Below are 26,942 nucleotides of genomic sequence, written 5' to 3'. Positions count from 1 at the left end.
TGAGGGCCATTGTCCGTGACAAGAACTACTGGCACACTGTGTCTTGCAAAATGTGCCTTCTACTTGTGGATAACACAAGCAGGTGTCAAGAAGTTCAGCTGGTCAACCTCCCATAAATTGCTATAATAGTCAAATTGGTGTCTGGAATGTAGTTAGGAGACTAGATTTTTTATGCAGGATGCACTGCCAGTGTCCGTCGCGTAGGTCGAACTTTGAGAAGATCTTGGCCTTTGCAACCTCTGGCAAAATGTCATCCAGATCAGGTAGCGGGTGTCGTTTGCGTTCCAGAGCATTGTTCAGGGCTTGTGGATCGATGCAGATCCTGATTTCGCCATTTTTCTACGTGACGATGACCATTCGGCTGACCCATGGAGTAGAATCATTGACACGCTCGATTATTCCATGTTGCTCCATGTGCCTGAGTATTTTTTCGAGTTGTGGTTTGATGCTGACAGGGATGTGGAAGTTTGTGAATGCTCTTGGACAAACTGACGGTTTGGTTACAAGATGTACTTTCCCAGGCAGCGAGCCTAAGCATTGTTCAAATACAGTGGGGTACTTGCGGAAGATGCAATTCGTCAAGCCTTTTGTGTGTTCCTCACAGACACTGGCAACGAGATTATAGTCCACCATAATGAGTCCCGTGGCCTCAGCTGTCTGACGTCCTATAAGTGGTGTGAGGTCATCTCACACAACGATGAACTCTGCAGCATTCTTGTGTCCATCTGGAGCAATCACACCCAAGTTTGTTTTGCCTATCGGTATCACCTTTGCACCATTCCACATTCACAGACTTGTCGATGTCGGCTTTATCTGGTGTGATGTGACGCTCTTCTGTAAGATGATGTTGACTGCAGCTCCACTGTCAACCTGAAAATTCATTTTTATTCCATTGACATCTAATGTCGTGAACAATGGGTTTGCTGTGCCATTTAGAACCATAAGTATAGCATCAGAATCATCATCTTGAGGTTTCAAGCTGGTGACAATCTTACTGTTCCTGCACACACTTGCGAAGTGGTTGAGCTTTTTGCAGTTGTTACATGTTTGCTTCCATGTCAGACATGCGTTCCTCGAGGTTTCATGACTTCCTCCACAATAATTGCATGTTCGCACTGTTCTCCTCACTGGTGGGTGCTTCCCTTTGTTGACCTCTGTGGTTGCCTCTGCAGGCTTGTTTGAACATACGCCATTGTTCTGCGACATTGCTGCCGGCTTCGAATTTCGGTGGTGGCGGTAGCCTGTCCAAGCTGCTTGGTTGCTTCACTAACTGGTCGCATCAACAGTTTCAGTCTTCCACTTCTGACACCACGTTGACTGCGCATAAGGAAGACACAGGCTTTCAAAGAGACACGTTTATTGAGGTTATGCTGCCAAAGCATCTTGCTTCGGGGGCCGCATGGCCTCGTCTGCTTGACGAGAGGCCCGGGAGCGGGTCGTTGAGAAGGGATTGCACCACGGTGTGGTGGCGCCACCTAGAGGTTGCTCACGTAACAGCTATAGCAGCCATCTATCACATGACACTTTCAAGATGGGGAAGAGCTTTGAGAATACCCAGTGCCCTGTGTAACACTTTCACAGATAAAGCAAAGCACACAGTGTTAACAAATCAAATTCTCCCACTCAAGCTTTTGTTTACCAGACCATAATTCATATTCCTTCACAAAATTATTAAAGAACCAGCAATATATTTTTGCTTCCCAGTGTTATTTCTCTCGAACCAACTCTGTATCATGACACTGTTGAGTAAAGGTAAATATTGAAGCATTGCAGTGACTTTTAATTCAAGACAGCATTGATATCTGTCAGTTGCTCCAATTAATAGAACTCACCATCAAACAGACCAGTCTGTAATTTGAACATAGTATCATACTTAAGTATTTCAACCACATCAACTGCAGCAAAGCACTCATTTCCTTATGGGCCAGTTCACCCAGACTGTTTTCTACAGGGAAACCTGAATGGAGATCAATTAACTCAATTTGTTCTGTCATGCCCAGTCAAAAAAAAAAAAAAAAGAATTGCTAAAGCTAAATGGAAATTTTTAATTAGAACCTATTGGATTAGTAAACTCCTAATGAGGGCTAGTTGGTTCATATTTAGAACTGAGGTTGATAGCACGAATAAAACAAGGACACAAGGAAACAAATACCACAGACAGTGCTTGTCTGTGGTATTTGATTCCTCGTGTCCTTGTTTTATCGTGCTGTTCAACCTCAGTTCTAAAAAAAAACCAATTGGATATTTACAATTGTGTTTTTGTTCACCCATTGGAAAAATCCAACAGGTAGAATTGGGCCAACTGGTTTTTTGAACACAATTAGACCCAACTGGTCTCTGAATTCAACTTGTTGGGACCAGCATGAAAAACAGAGAAAAGGAAAAAAAAAACATTGAGCCCTTACCTTCACATGACAGCGACACACCTAAAATCTTATCAAGAAGCATGTATACTCATGCATCAACACACTACGGCAATTCTCTTCACTGACATAACCAACATTCACCACTTCCCCATATATGAGAGAGAGAGATGTCAGGTGCTATATATAAACAATATTTGGTTGACCAAGTGGTGCCAGTGGTTCATGAGAAATTGATAAAATTTCCAGATAGATTTTTAACTTGACAGAAAGCTAAATGCTTCTTTCCGTTGATCACACCAAAGTACAAATATATTTTACTTGAAAACTAACATTATAATTCTGCTGTTATTAATATAAACTATTTTGTTGTTTCATGAGATTACTCATCTACTGGCGTCCATTTGGGTCCAGTTGGGATAAATTGCACTTCTCATGATGCCCAATTGGAATTTGGCCCTCCTATGATGTCCAGTTCGAATCAGTTGAGTCCCACTCAAAAATCTAACTGGACTCAATGTTTTTTCTTTTGACTGGGTAAACAAGTAAAGTTCGAACAATTTAGAACTAACCAGAATATACACTTGTTCATTTTTACTTCTGCCGTCTCGTGTGGTGTCATCATGATTTTGACTTGTACACTTAGTTTTCGGCCCTGATTATCTTTAGCAATCAAATACTCAGCAGTGCAAAATCACTCTCTCGAGTTACTACCCATATGATGTGTTCAACTTTGTACTCTCCATTTGTCTGTCCACAACGACATACAAGCCACAGCACTGTGCTGTGTGCACCCATATGGCCACCAATAGGCAAGAACAAAAAAGATGTCCAAACCTTCACAGCCTTGAGGATTAGCGGGCTTGAGGCTCCAAAAGAGTGGGCGGCACTGGTCACAGATTCGACCCGTGACACGTTCCTTGCATTCGCACAGCTCTCCACTGGTCAGGCTGCCACATCCACCAAATGTAGGCAGAATGCCAGCAGGGTTGCAGTTGCAGCCTGGTTAAAAAATAGCATTGAAAGATACATGCAAGTAGGCGATGTGTGCAGTGAATTCAGCTAAGCAACACAATGTTGGCAAATTAAACCTGAACAATGAACACGTTCATATATACATCAAACATCACAAAAGGTTCTCTCGTGCAAAATACTTTTGTTACTGCTCAGTTCTTTCTCAGCATTTCAGACATGACAAACTCCCACAATTCAACATTGCAGAAAGTACACTACAAGTTACTCGATGGCACGGCAATTTACACAAAAGGAACACTCATACCGAAGCAACCACGGATATCCATGGGACGTCTGCCACAAGTCCGAATGCCCATCCATCTAAATATCCCTCATGGACGTCCATAGGACGTACAAGAAATGTCCATGTCCCATTCAGTTGTCCAGGGGACATCCTCTTTTGAACATCCCCTGGCTGTACATAAATGGGCATGCCTAGTACATAAGTTAAGGCATTGATCAACGTCCTAATATGAAAAAGTATAGTCGGAAATTCTAAAGGTTCGTAATTCATTTTACATTTACATGTTTCTGCACTCTATTGAACACATAATCTGAGTTAGTTTTGCACGGCAAAACGGGTAGCTGACGCATCTTTGAAACTTAAGACAACAGTTAAAGCGTAAGAGATCTCAAAGGCTAGGCCTTTTTGGCTGCGTGAACGATTACAGAAGCAAAAAATACATCATAGATGACATGTAGTGAGTGGTAAGGCTATGCTGCTATTTGAATTCAGCAGAAGCAATTTCAGGAGCCAGAAACACGGCATAGATGTTTGGTTTTCAGACACCACTTATCGCCAAAACCAGTAGTTATTCCACTGCCTAATTTAATATATAATGAAAATGTTTCAACAAAACTTTTTTATGCACATTTATGTGTCATAAAGCCTTGGCAATGCGTGCTGTTTCACAACAGTGTCCTGCAGCAACCCAATCCAAGGTATAGCCATTGTTCCGTCGTTTTAATGGTTTTAATGGTGGCGAAGTGCCGGTGCACTGTTGGTTTGTTTGCATTCTTGACAGCCTGCCCGAAGTCACCTGCTCAGCTATTGAGGTGTGACAGCTACATCTATCTCTATTTGAGCCATTACAGTATCAGAACATGTTTTGTTCACAGGTGCCAACAAGCTCTAAATTGAGGGGAGAGCCATACATGCGAAAGAAAGCGTCACTGCAAATTAAGGCCACATTTGAGGACTTAGGATCTAGCGCCGGCAGCCAGCAGTCAACGTCTTGAGAAATCACAAGTCCAGAATGGTGCAGCAGTGCATGTACGTCGCACATATGTGTTGACATATACTGTCATCTGTCATCCTATCCACGCGAACGTTTATGTGCCTTGCGATGTTTGCCGCTGTACAGAGGCTACCTCAGAAGTTAATGCCGCTGATTGTAACACGAAGTGACCTCCTACCTCGGGCTCAGAGGCAAAATGATGTAGCCACTCTCTAGCGCAGCGGGTATTAAAGATCCTTATAGCGTCAACCCTTCCAGGGTCAATGACGTAAATATACGGCACCACTAACGAGTCCAGAATGGTCGATGCCATATATTTACGGCACCATCTGTACATTTAAAAAGTGCGCCAATTTCCTAACTTTGTCTTTCCTGGCATGTGCTGTCACTATGTTGGAATACACAGAATTTTTTTCTCCCGCCTCCCTCTCTCGGTTTTTGTTGCATGGTATGTCTTAGAGCTAGTTTGTTTGCTTCGGTGAATCTATATACTACCACTCGCGCACTGGCACGCGTACAGGTGGGCGGCGGTTAGTTTGTGTTTTGTTCCATCGGCGGTTTTGGCTTCTTGCACTTGCAAAACTTGAAGCTAACCGATGGTCATTAAGGGTTATGGACTGGATTCCAAGGGAAGGGAAGCGTAGCAGGGGGCAGCAGAAAGTTAGGTGGGCGGATGAGATTAAGAAGTTTGCAGGAACAACATGGCCATAATTAGTACATGACCGGGGTAGTTGGAGAAGTATGGGAGAGGCCTTTGCCCTGCAGTGGGCGTAACCAGGCTGATGATGATGAGGATGACTTGCAAAACTGATGGCTATCTTGTTATTAATCGTTCAAAGGGCAACCGCCTGTTACTCGCTAGTTTATTGTTCACAGGGGTACACATACAAAAGATGCCGCCATGCATGTGTTTCGTTTTCTTTTTTTGGAGACTCGCGAAACCTGATTGCTTTTGGTTGGCAATAAGATGAAGATTAGCAGAAGCTTGTCACACGTTTTGCTTTTTTGATGGCCACACAACCATACAGTTTTCTTGAGTGCGCTCACCTACGCAGTTCGATTACGCTGTGGACGTAAATATTAGTGTAAGAGCAGAAACATTTGAGACTTGTGAAATATGCTCGTGTGTGCATTTTCTGAGCCTTCAACTATGTGTATAACAATGCATCAAATTTTTAATTCTTATAAGTTTATTTCCATTTTTTATTGTTGTTATTTAAGAATAAACAGTACATACATACCAACACAAAGGATTTTTTTCTCGCTTTACGGTCACCCTAGAAAAATTACGGTAAATTTTTTTCGAAATAGGTCCCTCTGAAGAATTTAAATCTGCAATAAAGAAAATCGACCCTGGGCGATAGCATATGGCAAAAAAAGTAGACCCTGAAAGGGTTAAATTGAATGAATTTATGTTTAAGGAGGTAAGAATAATTCACCATTCTGTGGTCGCTAAGTGCAACTACTGGCGATACTGTTATTAACATACATTCGTGGTGGACATTTCTGCATCCAATTATGTATAGGTGTAATGGCTGTCATGCTATATCTTTCTTGTAGCCAAAGCTCTAAGGTTCGCAGGTCCAAGTGTCATGCACTTAATTTTTTTCTTACTAAGCTTCTGAGTGAAAAAATATGCTCCTTGTATGCATAATAATAAATTTTAATTATTGTTCAACAATACACAAATTCCTCGAACCAGCAAAAATGGCAGTGCTTTCTGAGTTAAACCTTTCCATAACAATGAGTTTGCAGGTGCGTCACATTTTATGTTTTTCATATCTTTCAAAATGCATTCTATTTCTGACATATACATAATTGTGTTTTAATGCTATCTTACATTATTCTGTTAGACTGTTGTTTATGTCTGTATTAAGTAATTTTGTTTAATCAGCACAAAATGAGACAGACGACGGCACAGAAGGAAGGATGAAGACAGTGTTTGTTTTTGTCCCACCTTTTTTGCTGTCTTTTGTCTAGCCTAAGCCTTGATGCTTACACTTCCAGTAAGCATGGTAGTGTACTTTGTGATTTCTGCTCTACATTTATTCTTGCTTGTGAGATTATTTTTTTTATTATAAAGCATGTGCCTATAATGAATCCTTGTAAGGTTTGACAGTACGAAAAAGTAAAATAAGTATTGTATAATCACACGAGACTTCATTTAGTTGTATTGTATTTCCCACATTTGTTAGAAAATGCTGAAAGGAGTTTCTATTTTTGTTTTTTTATGTCTTCGTGCTGTCCTAAATTCAGTCATGACATCTAGATCTGCAAGTTTTCTTTTTATCAGCGTGTATATTTGTTGCTATGAACAGTATTCAAGTGTGCTTTATGGACTTATGACATAAGGTGGCATATGACATAAGATTTATTGCATTTTGAATCTGGTGTGGGCCCATGTTTATTGTTTATTTGCAGCAGAGCGGTGACAGTCAAATGCATTGAAGCACCCGACCGGTTGTTATATAACATTGGTTGGGTGCTTGAATGCATTCCACTATCGCTGCTTCAAGATGTGTGTGTGTGTGCGTGTGCACACACACATCTATATATACACGACAGACATACCGTCTGAAATACGTCCACCACAGGATCCCATTTGGGATGTCCGATGGAGGTACAAGTTTTTTTTTTTCAATATCCATCGGAAGGCCGATGGCTGTCTGTTGGGAGATTTGCGGTCGTCCATTGGACACCTGTTATATCGGAAATGGATATCCATAGGACATCCGATGGATATCCGTGGTTGCTTGGGTATGTTCATTTTAACAATATAAACCACAATGTAATTATGCAACTGAAAAAGTGAAGGAGAGCTTCTTCTGTTGGAATAAAGAAAACAGCAGGGATCTGTACCTTCACAGAGCGGGTAGTTGTAGAAGCCCTTCTTGCAGCTGTTGCATTTCTCTCCATCAAAGTTTGACTTGCAGAAGCATGTACCATCGTTGCCACAGGAGATACCAACAGCACCATAAGTGTCACACTCGCAAGCTGGAAGAAAAGCAAGAACAGAGTCAAGAACACGACGAAAGTTTGTCTGGTGCAGGTAACATGATGATATAGACTGGTGTGATCAAGGAACCCGTACGGGCTCTGAAGAATCTGTGTTTTTCACCTTGACTTGATCAGTGACTGCAACTTCGTCATCAAAGCAAGAACATGTGGTGACCACTTGAAGGTTTGCCAACTAGCAGCCCATTTCAAATGCCATACTCCTTAAGCAAAGAAGTTGCTTCTGTAGTGCTCAGTTGAGCAGGTCGAATGAAGTTACCACACACCCACAACATACAAGCTGAGCTTCTATGAAGGCACCCTAGATGAGGCCACAAGCTCCGTCTGTGCCAGTTGGCTTTCTTTGCCTTTGCCCAGCCTTTCATTTTCAGCATGCACTCAGTGTCTGCTAGTCAAGTAGCTAGAATTACTGCATATCATAGCACAGGGAATTCAAATGTCCCAATGGACAATAGTACTGCATGTTCACCAGCAGACTATGGGTACCTTGCTACAAATGCACAATGCTACATGCAAGCAACAGGCAATGCACACCCGCAACTTGCAGGGCACAGGCTGCAACCCCATTCAAATTGTCCTTTTGTCTGTGGACAGGCAGTTGGTGTGTAATAAAGACTAAAATTGGGTACACTGGCAAAGGGTATACTAGGATTCGAGGTATGTACTTTTGCTATATGCACAAGATATAATCCCATTTGCTTTTAGAATCATTTTACATCCAATCAACTAGACACACGATAAACAGGACACCTGCACGGTGCGCCACCTCACCCATAAATAGATGCGCGCCCATGCTTACATCTTCAATGTGATCAAGGGACCCATACGGTGCCCGAAACAGCTGTTCTTTACTTTTCTTTTATTCTTGGTGAGTGTACGTTTTTTGGCATTAAGATATAACCCTATCCAAATGGTGCCACACGCCATACACTGGAGTTGTGAGGGAGGTCAAGAGGAGCGGGAGGGAAGTAGATTTGCTTTCTCGCCAGCTTGATGGATGGCGCTAATTACCTCTGTGTGAAAGGCATAATTTGGTTGCATGTAACAGTACTGAGGAATGTGATGGGCACATAACATGGGAGGTAGGGAGCCTGCAGATGATGATAGATTATGCACTAATGTCACATAGGATGCATGATAGGCTATGGGTAATGAACATAGATGAATATGGCTCCAGAAGTCTGGGTAGGGATCACAAACGTATCAAGCTGAGTTTTAGAAGTGACACAAAAGTAGGAAGGAGGCAAGATGAACAACCAGATGAGATTTTTTACTCGGAAAAGCAGCTGGAAATAGTAACCCAACAAATTGAGGAAGTAATTTCTGAGGATACTAAAAGAGAATGGTCATACACAAGTTTAACAGAGCTATTTGAGCTAGAGCTTGCTAAGGTACGAGTCAGGCCCAAAGGGAAAGGAAGACGAAAATCCAAGAGCTGGTGGGATGGGGAGGTCAAGAATGGCATAGAGAAACATCAGGAAGCATTCAGGGAACGCAGATATCATAGGCAGAGGGGTGATCGAGCAGCTGATGCAGACAGAAAATGGGATAACTTCTTAAACAGTAAAAGGGAAGCATCCTGTTTGATCAATGAGAAGATTGGAAGAAAGGGAACCCAATGGTTGTCAGAAGTAAACAAAAAGGATAGAAAAGCAGCTAAGAAATTTTGGAAACATCTTAACGCCTCAAATAATAAGACTAGGCTAGAGCATAAGTTTATAGTTACAGCTCAAGGTGTTCCGCTAGAAGGGGGTAAGGCAATGGAACATATAAGAACAATGATGACAGAAAAAATTTAAAGAACAACAAAATGTTACATGTACTCTATCAGACAAGGATAGACCGGTTAGTGCAGTGGTTCTGCTTGAACAAAAGCGAGTGGGAAAGGGCAGAGAAGAGGGTTCCTAGTAGCACGTCGACAGGAACTGATGGCATTCCAATTATGTTAATAAAGACATTGGGCCCAAAATCTAAGCAAACATTAAGAGAGGTAGTGAGCAAAATGATAATGGATGGTAAAGCCCCTGATGGGTGGAGACTAAGCAGGATGAACATGATATATAAGGGAAAAGGGGACAAAGCCAACATAAACAACTACCGGCCCATAACAGTGATGTCAGTGGTTTACAGGGAGGTGATGCAGATCGTAAAGGACAGACTGCAGGCATGGGTGGAGGGTGCGGAGATGCTCGGGGAATTACAAAATGGGTTCCGGAAACAAAGGAGGTTAGAGGACAATCTGTTCTTGTTGATGCAGTGTATTGAAATAGCAGAAAAGGAACACAGGCCCCTATGTCTAGCACTTCTAGATATAAAGGGAGCCTATGACAGTGTAACCCAAGAGGATTTGTGGGACATAGTGGGCACACTAGAGGTGGAAGATGGAGTAACTAATCTTTTAAAGATATCTATAAAAGTAACAAGGTGCTTATAAAATGGGAAAGAAAGGTATCTTAGCCTACAGAGATTCAGTGGAGGCTTAAGCAGGGGTGCCCTCTGTCACCTTTGTTGTTCATGCTGTATCTATAAGGATCAGAGAGCAAATTGGAGAGGAGTAGACTTGGCTTCAACATTTCTTTTTTCAAGCAAGAAGAATGGATTGAACAGTCATTACCAGGACTGATGTGTGCGGATGACATGGTACTTATGGCAGACAAGGAAGATTTGCAGGGATTGATGGAGATTTGCGGTAAAGAGGGAGACACGTTAGGTTTAAAGTTTAGTAAAAAAAAATCAGCAGTCATGATTCTTAATGATAATCAGTATGGAGAGCTGGAGGCAGTGGATAAGTACAAATATCTTGGCGTGTGAATAAACAATGGGGCTGACTACCTATTGGAACATGAAAAATACGTAATGACTAAAGGTAGCAGGAATGCAGCTGTGATGAAAAATAAGGCACTGTGGAATTACAATAGGTACGAGGTGGTGAGAGGGATTTGGAAAGGGATGATGGTTCCTAGTCTGACTTTCGGCAATGTGGTCCTGTGCATGAGATCAGAGGTTTGAGCAAGGTAGGAACTTAAGCAACGAGGGGCAGGTAGGCTTGTTTTGGGAGCACACGGAAATACACCAAATCAGGGGGTGCAGGATGACATGGGATGGACCTCATTCATGGGCAGGGAAGCTAGCAGCAAGATAGAATTCAAGGAGCGATTGAGAGAAATGGCAGGAAAACGGTGGGCAAGGAAAGTTTTCAATTACTTGTGCATGAGAAATGTCGACACAAAATGGAGGAAGCGAACCAGAAAATCATCACGCAAATATTTGGACAACACCAGGGAAGCAAGCCAAGAAACTGGTTAAGAAAAAGGTTAAAGAAACAGAGAGGGGTCTGTGGAAAATAGGGATGCAGACAAAATCAGCACTGGGAACATACAAAACTTTCAAGCAGGAAATTGGTAAAGAAAATATCTACGATAATTCTAGGGAAGCTCTTGGTTGTTTGAAGCCAGGACAGGAGTACTGCGGACTAAGACGTACAGAGTCAAGCACACAAGGGATAGACACATTATGTTGTGCGTGTGGAGAGGAAGAGGGAACGGCTGAACACCTGATACTTTGCTGTAAAGGGCTTCACCCTACAGTCCAAAGCAACAGGGTGGACATCTTCAAAGCATTGGGGTTCAGGGAAAGTGGAGGAAAAATAGACTTTAAGTGGGTAGAAATAACCAAAGGAAGTTATCTGATTAGTGGCTAAAATCGGGGCAAGAGTGAAATTTCACCTTCCATTAAGTACAAAATATACTATTAGTCACGGTTAGGTGGAGGGCACACGCCCAATTTAAAGGTTCAGCCTTATCAATCCATTCATCCATCCAACCTAAGACTGCCACCGAAGCAGCGGAGTTGCTGAGGCCGGACTGTGCCTCCGCCGCTGCTTCCCCCTGCGTGCTCGCATGCTTTTTCCTTCGACTTCTGACAGATCGGCGCTGTGTTTACGTTCTTCGTCCTGCATTATTAACGCTAGTAATGTCTTATCAAGATGGCAAAGTCATTGCCATCATAATCACGTTGGTGTGATCCCTTCTGTTGCAGCGTCGCGGCTAACAAAAGACAAGGAGAAGGTGTTGCCTTTGTGCCCTTGTATTCAGGGTATGTCTTGTACAGAATCGGATATGGCGCACTGCCTCCAACAACCTTTCCATTGGGACGTCTTGGTTTAAACCCGTCATTATAAAAAAAACAAGCTTGAAGAAGACCAAACCAAGCCAATCAAAACAAGCAGTCCGGCTGAACCAGATGCGAGTACGAATAGAGCAGTTGGGCGGGTCCACATGACACCAGTTTCCTGCGCATACGTCACTGCAGAGGCCACCCTTATTGGTCTCCTATGCTTGCGGGTCGATTGCCGCCACGGCAAACCGCGAGAAATAAACCCAGAGTCAAAACCTCCCGCAGCGCGTGCTTTGCCGCTAGCGTGGCTGGGCCATTACGGTGCGACACAGTAATGGTGGCCTTGCCATTTGAGAGGGTAAAATTTCTGTCACATTTTCCTTTTTTGTTGTTGTTGTTGTTGTGCGCAGCGTTGAGGGGTCTCTCCCAAGCTTTTCCTCTATGGGGTCAGAGCAATGCTGGTCAGAGGCGCCTGCGTGATTTGGCACACTGCTGAGAGCATTGTTGGAGCGTGGTGTGTTCGAATTACCCGTCGCGAATGCTCACATGTTCAAATTACTGGGTGTTTTCGCCCATTGGAATACACACAACTTTGATGGGACCACACCATCACTTTGAATAAACGGGAAGTTCGAATTAACCATGTTCAAATTAAGGAGATTCGACTGTATATACGTGTTCTTTTAATAAACATACTATAGTATGTTGTTTTAAATGTGATATAATTAAAGGTGCTACTCATATCACAAACATTGCAAACTTGCAGCAGAATCCTGCTGTTTGCCTGAATCGATCCACTGAACACTGAGCAGTTCCACACCCACATACTAATTACGATCTTCAAACGCTCCCCCCGTCTTCCCTCTGACATTCCCACCACTTATGTACATCAGGGTACTTTTATGGTAAATAAACTTCTTATCTTATAAATTGGCACCATCTCAACCACTCATATATAGCCATGTAGTCAGAAGAATATCAAGCACTATGGCCAAGATCACACACACACAAAAAAAGAATGAACTGTAATTTGCATAAAATTACAGTAACTCCTAAATGGCCGGCATGTGCCAGTCAACATTATTTCTGGGTACCAGCTGGATGTTCAGCAAGAGTTGCGAAATCGTTGCAATCTGTCTTTAGGGATAGTCAATTTGAATACACTCAGCTATGGCAGACTTACGGTGACATTCGGGGTAAGAAAAGTATCCAGGTGCGCATTGGTCACACTGAAGTCCAGTGAAACTAGCCAGGCAGGGGCACCTTCCAGAGGCATCACAGACTTCACTAAGGGAGCCCTTGGGGTCACATTTGCAAGCTGCACAAAAATACAGAGAGCACCATTCAGGTTTTAAAAACAACACTGAGTGGTGCGCCGGGAGCACATTCATTGCAGAATGTGTATCCAAAGCAGACTACAGCACTTTCAATCAATCAATCAATGTCTAGCTAACCACCTATGCCGCGGTGCTATCTATGCCTATCAAGTGGAGCCGCTGGATACATGCTTGCGTTCGCGATGTCGTCGTCACTGTAATGTCGTCATTTGAGCTTCGTGATCCGACTCTCATCTCCGATTGTCGCGTACTACCTGCGCTTAAGCAAGGTAGCATGTGCATAAGAAGACCTGGGCATATCGGCTATGGAACACCAGGTAGTGACTGCCTCAATACAAACAGCAATTCAAAAGGAAGTTTCCCACGAGTGTTGATTTTCAATCATCAGACAGCAAACCGCTGCCCCATTCTTCCCCACGCTCGCAACCGGCTTTCATGCCTTCTCGTATTTACCAGGCTATTTAATCAAGCATCAGGGCCTACTCTTTCATGCTGCACATGGAGTCTGAGTACAACAACGCTGTGCCAAACTCCAGCATGGCAGCGTCATTAAAGCGACTCGGATTGATAAGTACGGCTTTTCACGGTAACAAAGAAGCTCTTAGAAGGCTGCAGCTTTGTTAAAGAGTGCGTCAAAGTGAACTTTGCGTTTCTCAGGGCCTTACTTGAGCAGCTCGAGGATGGCGTAGGGCGCAGAGGAAGAGGGACGTGTTCGCAATGATTGAGCAATTAAGCAAGCCACAGTTTCTCTGACCCTCAGCATGTCCAAACTCCGCAGTGAGCTCCTCCTCGAAGTCATCGAGAGAGTCAAAGAACTGGTTGAGGAGCACCGCTGCAGGGTCGATGCCATTAGCCAGCTACCTGCAAAATGCTTCGCATAACTTCGATTCCCACAGAACGTGGGATCTGCTTAATTCTTTTTCGTATTAAGTATATGGTGGGCGAGAAAACTAGGCGAAACTAAATACCTCAGTTTCCAAGAAATCACTCTTGTGGTAGTCATTCCCAATTTCATAAATGTATTGTTTTGTTTCAACCCCCACACAAGTTTACAGCTGTGTGATGGTAGACAATGCCAAACATCACACAGTAGTCTTGAAGCCTAACTTCAGCTTCAACTTAAAATTAACTCCTAAGCTAACTAACTAAACTACACTAAAGTAATTACTAAACTAACTTGAAGCGAACTTCTTCAAACTAACTTTAAAGCTATACTCCATCTCACAAGCTGGTTGCAGCACTGCGGAAGATACACGAATTGTTTTCCAATGAGAAGACTGAATGCCCCTCGAGATGTGCTCATCTGTGCTGCTTCGTCTGCTCAGCGTCCGCTTGCCGTCCTGTTGCATGCTGCATGGTTGGTGGGTTGATGAAAAAAATTTTTCGACGCCGTAACCATAAGCTACATTTACATGCATGCAACATCAGGGCTTCCCTTTACCTGTACGCTTTCCCTGCAGTTACTTTGCAGCCTCCTTCGCAAGTAGCACAGGCGAATGTCTTAACAAATTTTCACCTGTGTCACAGCATCTACCCGGTGTCTACTTGGCACTTGAGCGGAGTAGTAAATTAATGATGCAGTGAACAATTAGACATTTATAGCATTTAGCATCGTCAACACATTACCAAAGCTAATGCTATGGTGCCATTTGCGAACTAGAAATGAAACCAGTTTTGCGGCTCGGTGCCGTGTCTGTAGTCCTGGCAGCGTGAAAACGAACGGCCGATCTCAATAACTATAACAAAACATACCTAATCATTTGACCAGAGCTTGAGATGAGACTTAGCGATAACGGATTTTGCCGCTCGTTTCTTGCTGACAGGGCCGAGAGCCAGTAACGTGTGAATTTGGATCAAAGTGGGTGGTTAGTGCTGTATGGGTGCTGCCATGTTGCCACGATTAGGGCAACATTGTGGCAACATGTAACAACGGCATTAACTGCCACAGTAATTCTCGGTATACGACGTGCATGCGCAAAGGTCCTAACATGTCATGTATCACTGTACCATATCACATAGCGAGCAAAAAAAAAACTCTCTAGTGTAGCCAATAATCAGCCAGTTATGCCCGGAACTACATACTGCTGCGCAAGGATGTTGCTTATGTACCTGTCATATCTTCAGCAGTGCTGCAACCACCATGTGAGATGGAGTATAGTCATAAGTTCATAATTCCGTAGACAATCTGCAAAGTTTAGCCATCAAGCTGCACATTTCTGACAAGCTATATTCAATCTTCAGTGCTTCAGAGTGAAGAGAATTTGGGTCAGAAAAACAAAGAAATATATGACACCTCTATTGTTGCAATGTTACTTTTTGACAATTGACCTCAACAACTGTTCTTAAAAGTTTACCACTGACACAGATCTGTGGCTGTGCAGTAAGTGGGCAACAGCCAATGCGCTCCTCGTGTTCACCGCACAAGGGCAACTCACGGATGCAGTTGGGAAAGCCATAGTATCCCAGTGCACACTGGTCACATCGTGCCCCTCCATACTCCGGCTTGCACAGGCACTGGCCAGTCTGGTTGCTGCAGACATCGTCCAATGTACCCGTGGTGTCACAGGCACACACTGCAACGTCCGTCATCAAACCAAAAGTGTTAACTACTATCTGCTGGTTATAAATGTGTAAAGCATTCAGAAAATGCTATTTTCCCTTCTAGCATGCTTGAACAAAAAATTTATCACACATTCCAAATATATATGGTGTGTGAATGTACTATGTTCACAACTTGTGTGGGAAAAAAATGGAAAACAAGAACCATGTGCCATGTACCATTTATAATTATTTCACACAATATCTGATTCATGTTAATCAATTTTTACAAATTAGCACATCCGGTATGGTTTCAGGCAAACAGACAAATAGTTTATTTGTGCTCTGAAAGTATAGAAAAAGGGGTGACAAAATGAAAGGGTGGATGATGGGAGAAAAAGAAAGAAAGAGCAAGGATGAAAATTTGAATATTTGAACAACACTGCACACTAAATACCCCTGGGAGAACAAAAAAGATGTTTCACTATAACTGTGAAACACACACGCACACAAAAAGCAGGCAGGAAATGTGGTTGCATATTTCTCTTGCTGGCAGCAGATATTGTTTAGAACTGACAGCAAGTATCCTATACAGTAAACCTCACTGTTATAAGCAGTGACTATGGATTATCTGACATAATGAAGTAAAACTTAAATTTGTTTTTCGTTTCTTTTGCCGATGACAACATGCAAGTTTACTAGAATGTGAGCTATAATGAAGGTATTATTTTGTCAAATGCAATTTCATTATAACGAAATATGAGAGCGTTATGGGCAACAAAAAAATGTGCAGGAATAACATAGCTTTATGTGCTGAGCCATTACCACTCTTGCTTTCAATGCCTGTTAAAGTTCAGTGTGGCTTTATGGCAATTATTATCACTATTATTATTTGTTTTGAACGCTGTGAGGGTTCCACTCTGCGTGCGGCTAGGGCTGAAGGCAAGCTCCGGATCTAGCCCCACGCAGTCGTTTCGTGGTACTCCCAACCCGTAGCGCGGGAATCGCGGCTACGCCAGGTTCGAACGAATAAGGCAACCAGCGGCGTCAACGGTAATAACGTTTATTGCTATTAGCAATAATGAACACTTGCAGAGGGATGTCCTCTCAGTAATAGTAGTAAATAGGCTTGCCTCATTGTCTGGGTGGGTCAGACAAACGAGGTCACTCACGGGATGCGGCAGGTGCTTTCGTCCAGGCGGTTCAGGTGTCGGCGTCCCAAGAGAGAGGGTCTCCCTCGGTGGCGCGCTGTTATGCCTTTTTACCTTTTTGCGAGGGGAGGTCCTCCTCGCCCACCGGATACGTTTCCCTTTCCCGTGAGCCGCTTGGGGGGAGAGGGGTACGCGCGTCACAAGAGCGACGGAGATAGGGAGGGCGCGTAGTGCCTCTCCCTTGTCTACGCCGGCCCGACCCGTCGGCCACGTGTGAACGAGACGACGCGGGTACGCGGGAGGAAATGGAGGCGGGTGCTCCCCACAACGCATATACACAATTAACAGGAAAGGGTAAGCGAGGAGCAGGCTGGCAACTGCCACCGGAAGGGGCACAACGCCTGCCTACTCTTCTGAAGGGGGGTGACAGCAACACAGAAATGGAAGATAGGAAGGAGGGGAGGAAAGAGGAAAGGAAGAACAACAGGACAAATCTAAAGACTAAAGTAGAACACAGTATAGATCACACTTAGTAGGGCCGGTCACTGAAGGTCACGCTACAAACGTGAGCCTAATTAAGGTATTTCTAGAAAAGTAAGTACGGCACGATAAGCATGATCACGTTTAGATGCACAACCACTGGGATATAAACATTGGTTGAGTGTCGCACACCGCAGGCCAAGGAGATGATAGTTTCTCACTAGCGACATGCGCTGCGCACTGAAAGCGGGACACTCAAATATAAGGTGCTGAAGTGTCTCGCAGCAGCCACAAGACGTACACAATGGACTTGCCACACGTCCTTGTCTGTATAAACGTTCCCGCACGTTCAATTAACAACATATTATGATGCATTCAAGAGCTTTGCAGAGAGTGAATCTGCTTTTAGAATTGCATACTGATAAGCTAGTTAGCAATACACCTTGTACAATGTAGCGCAGTCAGGGCAAGCAGAACAACAGAGCAGGTGATGATATGGTGCCACGTCCTTGCTTCTAGGTCATCCTGTGTGCACTGTTTGTACAATGCTGTACAAAATGACGATGAACCGCAAGGCAAGATATGCACATACTACACACCGAGTGACATATGAATTGTAAGTGTGGTTCCCATGCAAAAAATATATGGCAATGCCACAGCCAGCATAGAAATGAAGAACAAGTTTCTCACATTTGCAAGACGGGTAGTCATAAAAGCCCACTTGACACTCCAGACACTGACGTCCTCCGTAGCTGTTGCGACACTGACACTGCCCTGTGGTGTCGTCACAGGTTCTGCCCAAGGAAGCCGTCGGGTGGCAGTCACAGGCTACATGCAGATTGGCAAAGACATCAGTGTACTGTGGACATGTGCAAAGATTACTTATAAGTGGAAAATCAATGAAAAACAGGAGACAATTCTGTGTATTCCATACAAGTTAAAAAATATTCGTGTTACAACATGTATAAAACAAGCAAAAAATGCTCCAGAAAAATAAATGCTAAATGGCATATGCTTCAATAATAACAGTGTTCTTGTGTAAGCATTAGATTTTTGCAGCCATCTCTTTCACATAAAATCATTTCACAAAGCCTCTGTCAATCTAAGTGGTCTCAACAAAGCAACTCTTCTGCAAATGTTCTATCTAAGTTGCATAAGTGACTTGTACAGAGCTATTACAGAGTGTATATTGTGCTCACGTTGGCAGTGTGGGAAACCATAATAGCCCGGAGCACATCGGTCACAGTTCTTTCCCTCATAGTAAGGGCGGCATGGACACTGGCCTCCGTTCACCTGGAAAAAAGAAGAAAAGCATTTAAAAAAAAGTAAGATAACTTGTTACACTCAGTGGGCCTTCAGAAGTTGGAAACACATTTCACAAGCCAAAGGGTGCCAACCTTATTGTTGAAATGTGGTAGCAGATATGAAGGTGCCATACAGTATTCATATGTCTTTCAATTAGGTGCTTAAATAGATTGTTCCTATAATGGAGATTCTAGCAGTAGAAAGCTTTTTCAGTGCCCACATTATTTTTCAGACAGTGGAATAATACCCACAGATCGTTTTCTTTTGTCAAGAGCTCTAGGATATTGTAACATTAGCATTTTAATATGTGGGTACTTGCTCATTATATTACTTTAATGTTTAGGGTCAATCTGAAAACAGTAAAACAGCCCTGCAGACTTTGGGCCAAGTGCGCTAGTGACATCAGCAGTGTTGATTGCAACACAAGAAAACTTAAGGTAAAAGACTGGTGTTAAAGTTAATTGCATCCACCTACCACAGCTAAAATGGTCTAAAGTGTAGGTTCCACATGGTATGGATGCTTCTAGTAGCAAAGTCTCCACTGACCTGACAGACACGACCTTGAGTGCCTTCTGCATGGCAGTCACAAGGACGACAGGTTGGGTAGCCATAGTAGCCTACGTTGCACTGGTCACAGTTTGGTGGCAAGAACTCCGGCCGGCATTCGCACTGACCCGACCCTTCTGAACAGTTGCCCGAGGAATATGCCGGGTCACACTGGCACGCTGCACAGCACAGGCAAGACACATTCATTCAGTCCTTGTGGTGTGAAATTCCCAGTTAACACGTTTCACAGGTTTTAAAGTTAAAATCAATGCCCTACTACTCCACAGCACAAGTTGTGAAATTGCATGCTCCTTTTCCACATGGTAAAACATACAAAGAATAAAAAATTCTTAAGGCATCTGGCTTTCTAGGCACAGTAACAAAAAGTAACATCAGCAAAGCATTCAGATTTGCAGCTACTTTTACAAACATTGCCTATGCAACACGTGTCAAAAACGTCAGTAACATATTATGTAGGTTAGTAAGAAGTTACACCAAAGTACTGCTTCAGAAAGAAACAGTTAACTTCTCTAAAAAATTAGGCCACACAGGTTTTGATAGGCAGTATTTCTTTAAACCCCATAATTATTGACAACACAATAACATGAGTAAAATCACAGGTAGTATTCCAGCTTTCATATGCCTTGTTAGTTGCAATGTTAAAAATCAAGGGCCAGAGGACTTCCCACATGCACACATGATGATTCAGTGAAGTTGCTATGTGCACATAGGACACCACGTACGTTGGCAGACATCGGTGGCATTCAAGGGTTTGTTGTAAGGGCGATAGAAGCCAGGCTTGCATTTGTTGCAGTTTATGCCTTCTGTGTTGTGCTGGCAGTTTTGGCAGACTCCACCTCCGTCATAAATACCATGGATGTTCAAACTCAGCTGCTGGTCATCCACTTTTTCATCATAGTAGCAGTCGTTCGAGTGTCCAAAGCAGTTGCAGGCTGCACATCAATAAAAACAGTACTGATTCATCATGGAATCAAACATATTGCAAAGAGAACTATTGAGAGGCAAGACTCATCACTCTGCTACAACTGACATTTCTGAGCACAATAAGGTGACAGAAGAAAATATTTCGCATACTGAAATTTAGCATGTGGTCCTCAGTTGCATGCTGTTGACCATAACTGTGACAAGTGAAAATTCTAGCAAGCATAATTCCAGTTGCTTCTACTATTGCCATGGAAAGAATGAAGCTCCCAATGAGACCAAGGGGGCCAGCTGAAGTATCAGACAATGACCTTACTGCCCTGATGTGCTGCTCAAGACTAAAACATGTGAGTTGAAGCTTCCATCTTGAAGCTCAAGTTATCTGCAGTCTGATACATATGTGTACAGGGTCTATAGAAAAAGTAATACAAACATCTGTGTGGATCAGTCTAACAAAAGCTAGCTATGGAATGGTATTTCCAAGAGCATGAGACATAGTAGCTGCATCACAACATCTTCAACAGCTTCAGCTTGCACCTCTGTCCTACAGACAAAGTGGGAGCTAGACCATGTGGGTAATGGTGACTTGCAGCAATTCAATATTTCACCTACTCTAAACAACTACTGTCGGACCTCAACATAAAGAGCCCAGATGTACAATGAAGTAAATCAAAATTGCCTCTTGCCGATATCAGCATACAACGAACATATGCCTACCAAGAATATTGGATAAAACAAATATACCTTCATGTCAGATGTGACTTCACTATAACAAGCTTCCACTGTACTACACATATTCACTTCAGTTTAATCTTGCATTGATTATATATATATATCTTTTAATATGCGGAGATATCAGTGGACTGAACACCAGATGATTGAAGACATCACAGAACAAATATAAAACAATCTCTGCATACCCTTCACAATAAATGTGCTACATTACATGATGAACAAGCCACGTTAACTAAATGTATGAGCTGCATCTTTTCACTGGTAATAGAATTCCCTTCCATTGCCAGAGCGGCATGATACCACAGATGCAGGCAAGATAGTAGCATTGACTGCAACTGCTCCTAGTAACAGCATTTTCCACTACAGTATAACACATTGCAAAGATTGTCTTGTTGCACTAATTTCTTTAGAGAAGACAGGAAAAAAAAAAAAAAGCCAGCAGTAGCCTAACAAATATTATGTCCTTGTGAACATAAATGTTAATTTTAATGTTACATTCTCAAGTAGAGTCATGTTTGCGAAATAGTGTCACATGTGCTTTATAAGCGCTCGCAATTTTAACATTATTTTGTTGTGTTATTTTCCTGTTTAGATGCGAAACAAGTGCTTATCATATTTTATTGTGTTTACATCCTTGAACCTGTACTAGTTTTTAGGCTATGCATTCAATGATGATCAAGTTCTGTAAACTTTATAACCCTTTAACCCTTTAACATTTAACACTGACAGATAAACAAAACATACACTCATTCGTTCTTTAATTCTGGGCATTTTGACTGGCCACAGTACCACTAGGCATCATAGTGTCTTGTACACGTTTCTGTAATATAGTAACATTAATAAATACACATCAGGCTTTATAAAACTCTTGATAATATCCTTACGGTTATGGTAAGTGTGTACATACGTTCACAGACATTGGGGTTGTCAATGCTGGCTCGCTGCCACTTGTTCTGCATGTATCCAGGGCAGCACTGCTCGCATTGGTGACCACATGTGTGGTGCTGGCACCTGCAGTTGAGCTTGTACGTGTTTGCTGGATCGGTAATGTCACACGTGTCAGCATGTCCGTTGCACACGCACCGGCCACCAATGTTGAGATCCTTGATACTGTAAAAGTACTGTGGTAAACAAATATCAACAGGATTAGGGTGACAATAGCAAAAATCAAATCGTAACTACATGTGCATGACTGTCACCCACACAAGTACAGAACAGAAAAAAGTGTGGTCCTATCTGTAGCTATACGAATCTGAGATTCTAACCAAAAATAAGCATAAACGGTGCAAGATGGTGTAATCAGAGAAGGCAGTGAGAGAAAGTGGTGAGCTGATTGCAACCCTATTATCACAACCCAGAACAGCTTAGTATGTAAGGCAGAACATCATTGCAATGTCTGCATTGGATATTAAATAGCTTTGTTGTCATAAAATGATCATAATTGATAAAATTGATTATTCCCTGTTTTAACATATTGATAAACTATGTCTTTTACCTCACAACTTGTAATTACTTGGAAGTGCTGACAAATGTCAATAAATTACACTACAGAAATGTCTATAACCAAGGAGTATAGAAGTGCATCACCAGATCCACAGCAGTTGCTATCCCATGATAAAGTGCATTATTCGTGAGTAACAGGGCAAAATTATATTACTTAGAGGCCAGTATGTACCTCCATACATATTTATGTTTGACAAATTGGCAAACATAAAATTTTTGTGGGGCACATTCTATGCGAGTCAGAAACCTCGCAGCACACAATGAAGTTCTTCAATGTCACGCACCCTCCTGGTGACTGTGGGGTCCTGACGTTCGACTGACATCAGGTGACCGAGAAGTGTCTTTGTTCGCAGCAGGCGCATTCGTATGTTGGTTGCTTTAGTCCATTCTTGCAGCACAGGTGAATATGTGAAGTTATCTGCACTCGGACGGCCATTCAGCAGGGAGATGACCATCTGCATAAGTAGAGTTAAAGTAGAAATCTGGTAAGTTGCAGATTTCCTACCAACAAGCCTTTTAAACTATAAATCTTTCTATAAACTACAAGCAGTCTTGACTTCAGTGCCATAAATTTTTAAGTATGGTTCTAAATAGGATATAGAGCTTGCTCGTGGATTTGCCAAAAATTACGCACAGCAACATGTTTCTAGTGAAGGCCTACCGCAGTGCAAAAATTATGAAAGAATTTAAGCAAACTGCATATATTGCTTTTCAAAGAATATATTCACAGTAGTGTACACATCTTGAAACCATGAGAAGAAAGCTTCATTGCATGTTTACTTACAAAAGAATAAATGTTTCAAGTGGTTAGCTGTCTTTGTGACCTATAGGGTAAAGCTCATTTTGATTGTATGGAGTGCTAAATTACAGGCAGCATCAGTACTTGCCTCCCCTCCCTCAAGGGGCACCACCTTGGAGAACTTTGTCTCACAAATAACAGAGTCATCACGCTTGATGGAGTCCTCCACATCTGGTCCAAAGATGGTTCTGCAGTCATCGATGCTGTCGGCAAAGTACTGCCAGGCCTTGTAGGTTTTGCCATTGTCGGTCGATCGCTCCAGGACCCACACACCTGGCCGAGGGGAGTTGGCCATTTTAATGAAGACATAGGCAACATGGAATTCCTGCAAACCACAAAGCATTATGCTTGTTATGCAAATCTGGATGAAGCATGTTGGTCATCCAAGTATGCTTATACTGAGAAACACCATGTTCCTAGGGGTGGGCAGTGCAACCTGGACGAAAAACAAAAGGAAGTGGACGATACTGCGCTCATATCACCCACCCCTTCCTTTTATCCTTTGTCCTGGATGCGCTGCCCACCCCTGGGAATATGTTCAGCCACCAATTCACCCAGCTTGCTGTGTTAATTGAGAAACAGCAGGAAGTAGCGCTCAAAGGAAGAGCTGGTTCGTGTAACCATGACCACGATCATGGCAGCCAGTGTGGTAAGCAAGAAATGCCCAAGTAACTGCAGTATAGCCAACGGCATTTCAAACATTTCATGCTCCTCTGAACATCCTTCAGGTGACTAAACAACCTTTCACTCAGCTATCTTTGACTCATATTTTTTCTTTCTCCTTAAATTAGCTTGTATACCGCTCCGTACACATTCATATCCACATTCACTGTTTGCACTACCTTGCTCATGCTTGCTCCACTGCAGCTGCAGGTGTTCGCTATTGGACACTGCAATCTTCAACAAAATCCAGCAGCGAGCACAGACGCCACACACTAGGTCATGGGGAATCTGTAATTGTGCAAGTGTCCCATTGCCTTGGTGGTGCAGTCAGTTGAGCGCAACTTTAAAAATATTTGAAGTGTCTGTCTTGAAATGCATTGGTGTTCCAGTTAACTTCTAAGAAACCAGTGTTTTATGCATTAATGAAGCACAAAAGTAACTGGAACACCAATGCATTTCGATATGGACACTTTGAAAATTAATATCTCAAGACTGGTGCTGCCTAGATAATTCTTTCCAAGTGGATATGCCATTCGAACTCAGAAGCAATACTTTGTAGATTGAAATATGAGGCGTAAATTAATTAAATAAAAAGTGGATTAGCGTAATTACGCTAATTATTCAATTGAAAATTTTGATTTCTTGTAGAAGTAATGGCCGCCTCATCGAGTAATTTAGATTACGGGTTATCTGCCATAGGCAATCTAAAAGATGTGGTGCAGCCAGAAAAAAACGCACCTTGTAGAATGATGGATGCCATTGCTATAGCTGTTATTTCACGAACACGCGGGGACATATACGTCACCGACAGATGCCGGTGGCCTTGCGCGGAAACCATAGCGGCATCTCAATTAGGGCTAACTAGCCAACGCGTCGCAACACGGCGGCCTCGTCGAGGAATTGGGGCCAATTTGCCGCATCCGGCGCCATCCGCGCCCTTCCGCTGGCGACGTCGACCGCAAGGAAACCGCTGCTCAGGCGAGACAAATAGCGGCGCCAGTCGGAAGCGGGTGACGTTGATGCGCGCTTGCTTAAACTTGCGTACTGTCACTAGCAAGTATCATCATCAGCATGACTATTCGGCAGAAGTGGCTGGAAAATGATAGTCTACTTAATTATTTGTCCCGGTTCTCGGGCTAGGATTCGAACTGAGGTCTGCGACGTGTGAGCCGATCGCAGTCATCGCACGTTGCTCAATGAATACAACTCTGATCGCGTTGCTCAGAGTTGTACTGCCGTCACTATCGTCGTTGTCATGCAGTCGACGTGCAGTCGTTTCTTTGGGTGACACCGAATTAAGGCTTTGTCCTTGTTTTGAATTCTAATTCAAAAGAACTTCAGGCGGGGACAGCGTGCATGCTGTGGAAACCGTTTCGGTTCAAGGAACGCATGCGTCAGAGGAACGCGTATGTGAGCAACGTTCGCAAAGGTTCGAATTCTAACGAAGTCGAGAAGGCGCCCCAAATCGCTAATACAATGAAGTCGCTTCCACAGCAGGCCGGAAACCGCATGCGAGGCAGATCAAATATATGGAAGCGCTATAGAGCCGAGGTTTCAGAACTGGCGGGTTTCCTGCTACTCCCTATGAACCGTGCGAGTTAGGTCAACACGGAACGACTGTTAACGGATTAATAACGGAATTATACATGAATATACAGAGAGCAACGTACACCCACTCCGTGTGCGCGTTTCTTTGTTGTTGTTTTTTTCTTTAGTTAAACAGAGGTATAGTATGTATCGAGTAAGCAACTTGCATCTTAGCGCGTGCGTGTGTTTTCTATCTGCACTATACACATTTCGAACAGTCTTCTGCAATCCTGCCTCCTCTTGCAAGAAACAGAAAACAACAATTTATCACTGAGAAGAAATTAAAATCTTACTGTTTTGACGACACTCTACACAGGAAAAAAGAAAGGTCTCCCTATATTCCTACACGAAAAAGAAACATAAAGAAAGCGGAGTTACGCAATAACACACGCACTATAGAAATATTTACGCCCTTAGGGTCGTATCTTGTCCCACATCGGTAATCGTCATCTGTCTTGCCCGCATTTCCTTTCTTTAACGCTGCGAGCCCGGTACTTCCAATTCACGAACAGCATGCTTCGTTAGCGCACAAGTGTGCTAAGGGAGTCGAAATAGTGTCGCTTTCACTCTTACACTCTAAGAAAAGTTTGCACCCTTTGAGTCGTATCTTGCCACACAATAAACGTCATCTGTCTTGCCCGCATTTCCTTTCCTTAACTGCGAGCCCGGTACTTCCCAGTAGCGAACGGCATGCTCGTTATCATGCAGCATCCCATAGCATTCCCGACAGGAAAGTAGAGGGCGCGGCGTTTTCAAGAAAGGAAACGCAAGCAAGGCAGATGACGAATATCGTTGTGTGGCAGAGATACAACCCAAAGGGTGCAAACTATTTTAGAATGTAGAAAAATTTACACCCTTTGGGGCTTATCTTGTTCCACAACGATAATCGTCATCTGTCTTGCCCGCGTTTCCTTTCTTTAACGCTGCGAGCCCGGTACTTCCCAGTCACGAACGGCATGCGTGTTATCAGTGTGACGCGGCATTCTCGAAAGGAAAGTAGCGAGCGCCGAGTTTCCAGAAAGGAAACGCAGGCAAGGCCGATGACGATTATCGTTGTGTGACAAATATACACCTCAAACGGTGCAACCGTTTTAAGAGTGTTCTTGAAAACTCGGCGCTCGCTACTTTCTTGTAGAGAATGCGTCACAATGATAACGTGCATGTGGTCCGTGACTGGGAAGTACCGGGCTCACCACGTTAAAGAAAGGAAACGCGGGCAAGACAGATGACGATTATCGTTGTGGGACAAGATAATTAAGGCCCAAAGTGTGTAAATTTTTCTAAGAGTGTGGCCAATATACACCCAAAGGGTGTACATTTGTTTAACACTCTACACTCTTAAGCAAAATTACACCCTTTTGCCACACACCGATAATTGTCATCTGTCTTGTCCGCATTTCCTTTCTTTAACGCGGCGAGCCCAGACAAAGGTACACGCTTTCGGGTGTATATCTGCCACACAACGATAATCGTCATTTGCCTTGCTTGCGTTTCCTTTCTTTAAAACGCCGTGCCCGCTATGTTCCTGTCGGGAATGCTATGTCATGCTGATAACGCGCATGCCGTTCGTTACTGGGAAGTACCGGGCTCGCAGCGTTAAAGAAAGGAAA

General features: G+C 43.1%; 1 protein-coding gene across 2 annotated transcripts in view; it reads right to left on the bottom strand.

Moving 5' to 3' along the window:
* The window catches only part of LanA (laminin subunit alpha), a 139,232-nt gene that overhangs the window by 97,600 nt on the left and 14,690 nt on the right, over window positions 1–26,942 (bottom strand). Inside the window, exons 1-12 of one of the 2 annotated variants that reach the window (XM_075669832.1) lie at window positions 24,484–24,615; window positions 23,171–23,407; window positions 22,568–22,738; window positions 21,688–21,901; window positions 19,847–20,056; window positions 19,104–19,282; window positions 18,452–18,545; window positions 17,943–18,080; window positions 15,519–15,656; window positions 12,930–13,064; window positions 7,475–7,609; window positions 3,201–3,365 (exon numbers count right to left, since the gene is read on the bottom strand). In XM_075669832.1, coding sequence (XP_075525947.1) covers window positions 3,201–3,365; window positions 7,475–7,609; window positions 12,930–13,064; window positions 15,519–15,656; window positions 17,943–18,080; window positions 18,452–18,545; window positions 19,104–19,282; window positions 19,847–20,056; window positions 21,688–21,901; window positions 22,568–22,738; window positions 23,171–23,377 — 1,786 coding nt within the window. In that variant the 5' untranslated portion in view covers window positions 23,378–23,407; window positions 24,484–24,615. Of the gene's footprint in view, window positions 1–3,200; window positions 3,366–7,474; window positions 7,610–12,929; window positions 13,065–15,518; window positions 15,657–17,942; window positions 18,081–18,451; window positions 18,546–19,103; window positions 19,283–19,846; window positions 20,057–21,687; window positions 21,902–22,567; window positions 22,739–23,170; window positions 23,408–24,483; window positions 24,616–26,942 lie in introns of those variants that run through there. The other variant, XM_075669831.1, reaches the window with a different exon arrangement.

Source organism: Dermacentor variabilis, chromosome 9 (assembly GCF_050947875.1).
Source record: "Dermacentor variabilis isolate Ectoservices chromosome 9, ASM5094787v1, whole genome shotgun sequence".
Lineage (NCBI taxonomy): Eukaryota > Metazoa > Arthropoda > Arachnida > Ixodida > Ixodidae > Dermacentor > Dermacentor variabilis.
This window is presented reverse-complemented; position numbering and strand designations above follow the sequence as displayed.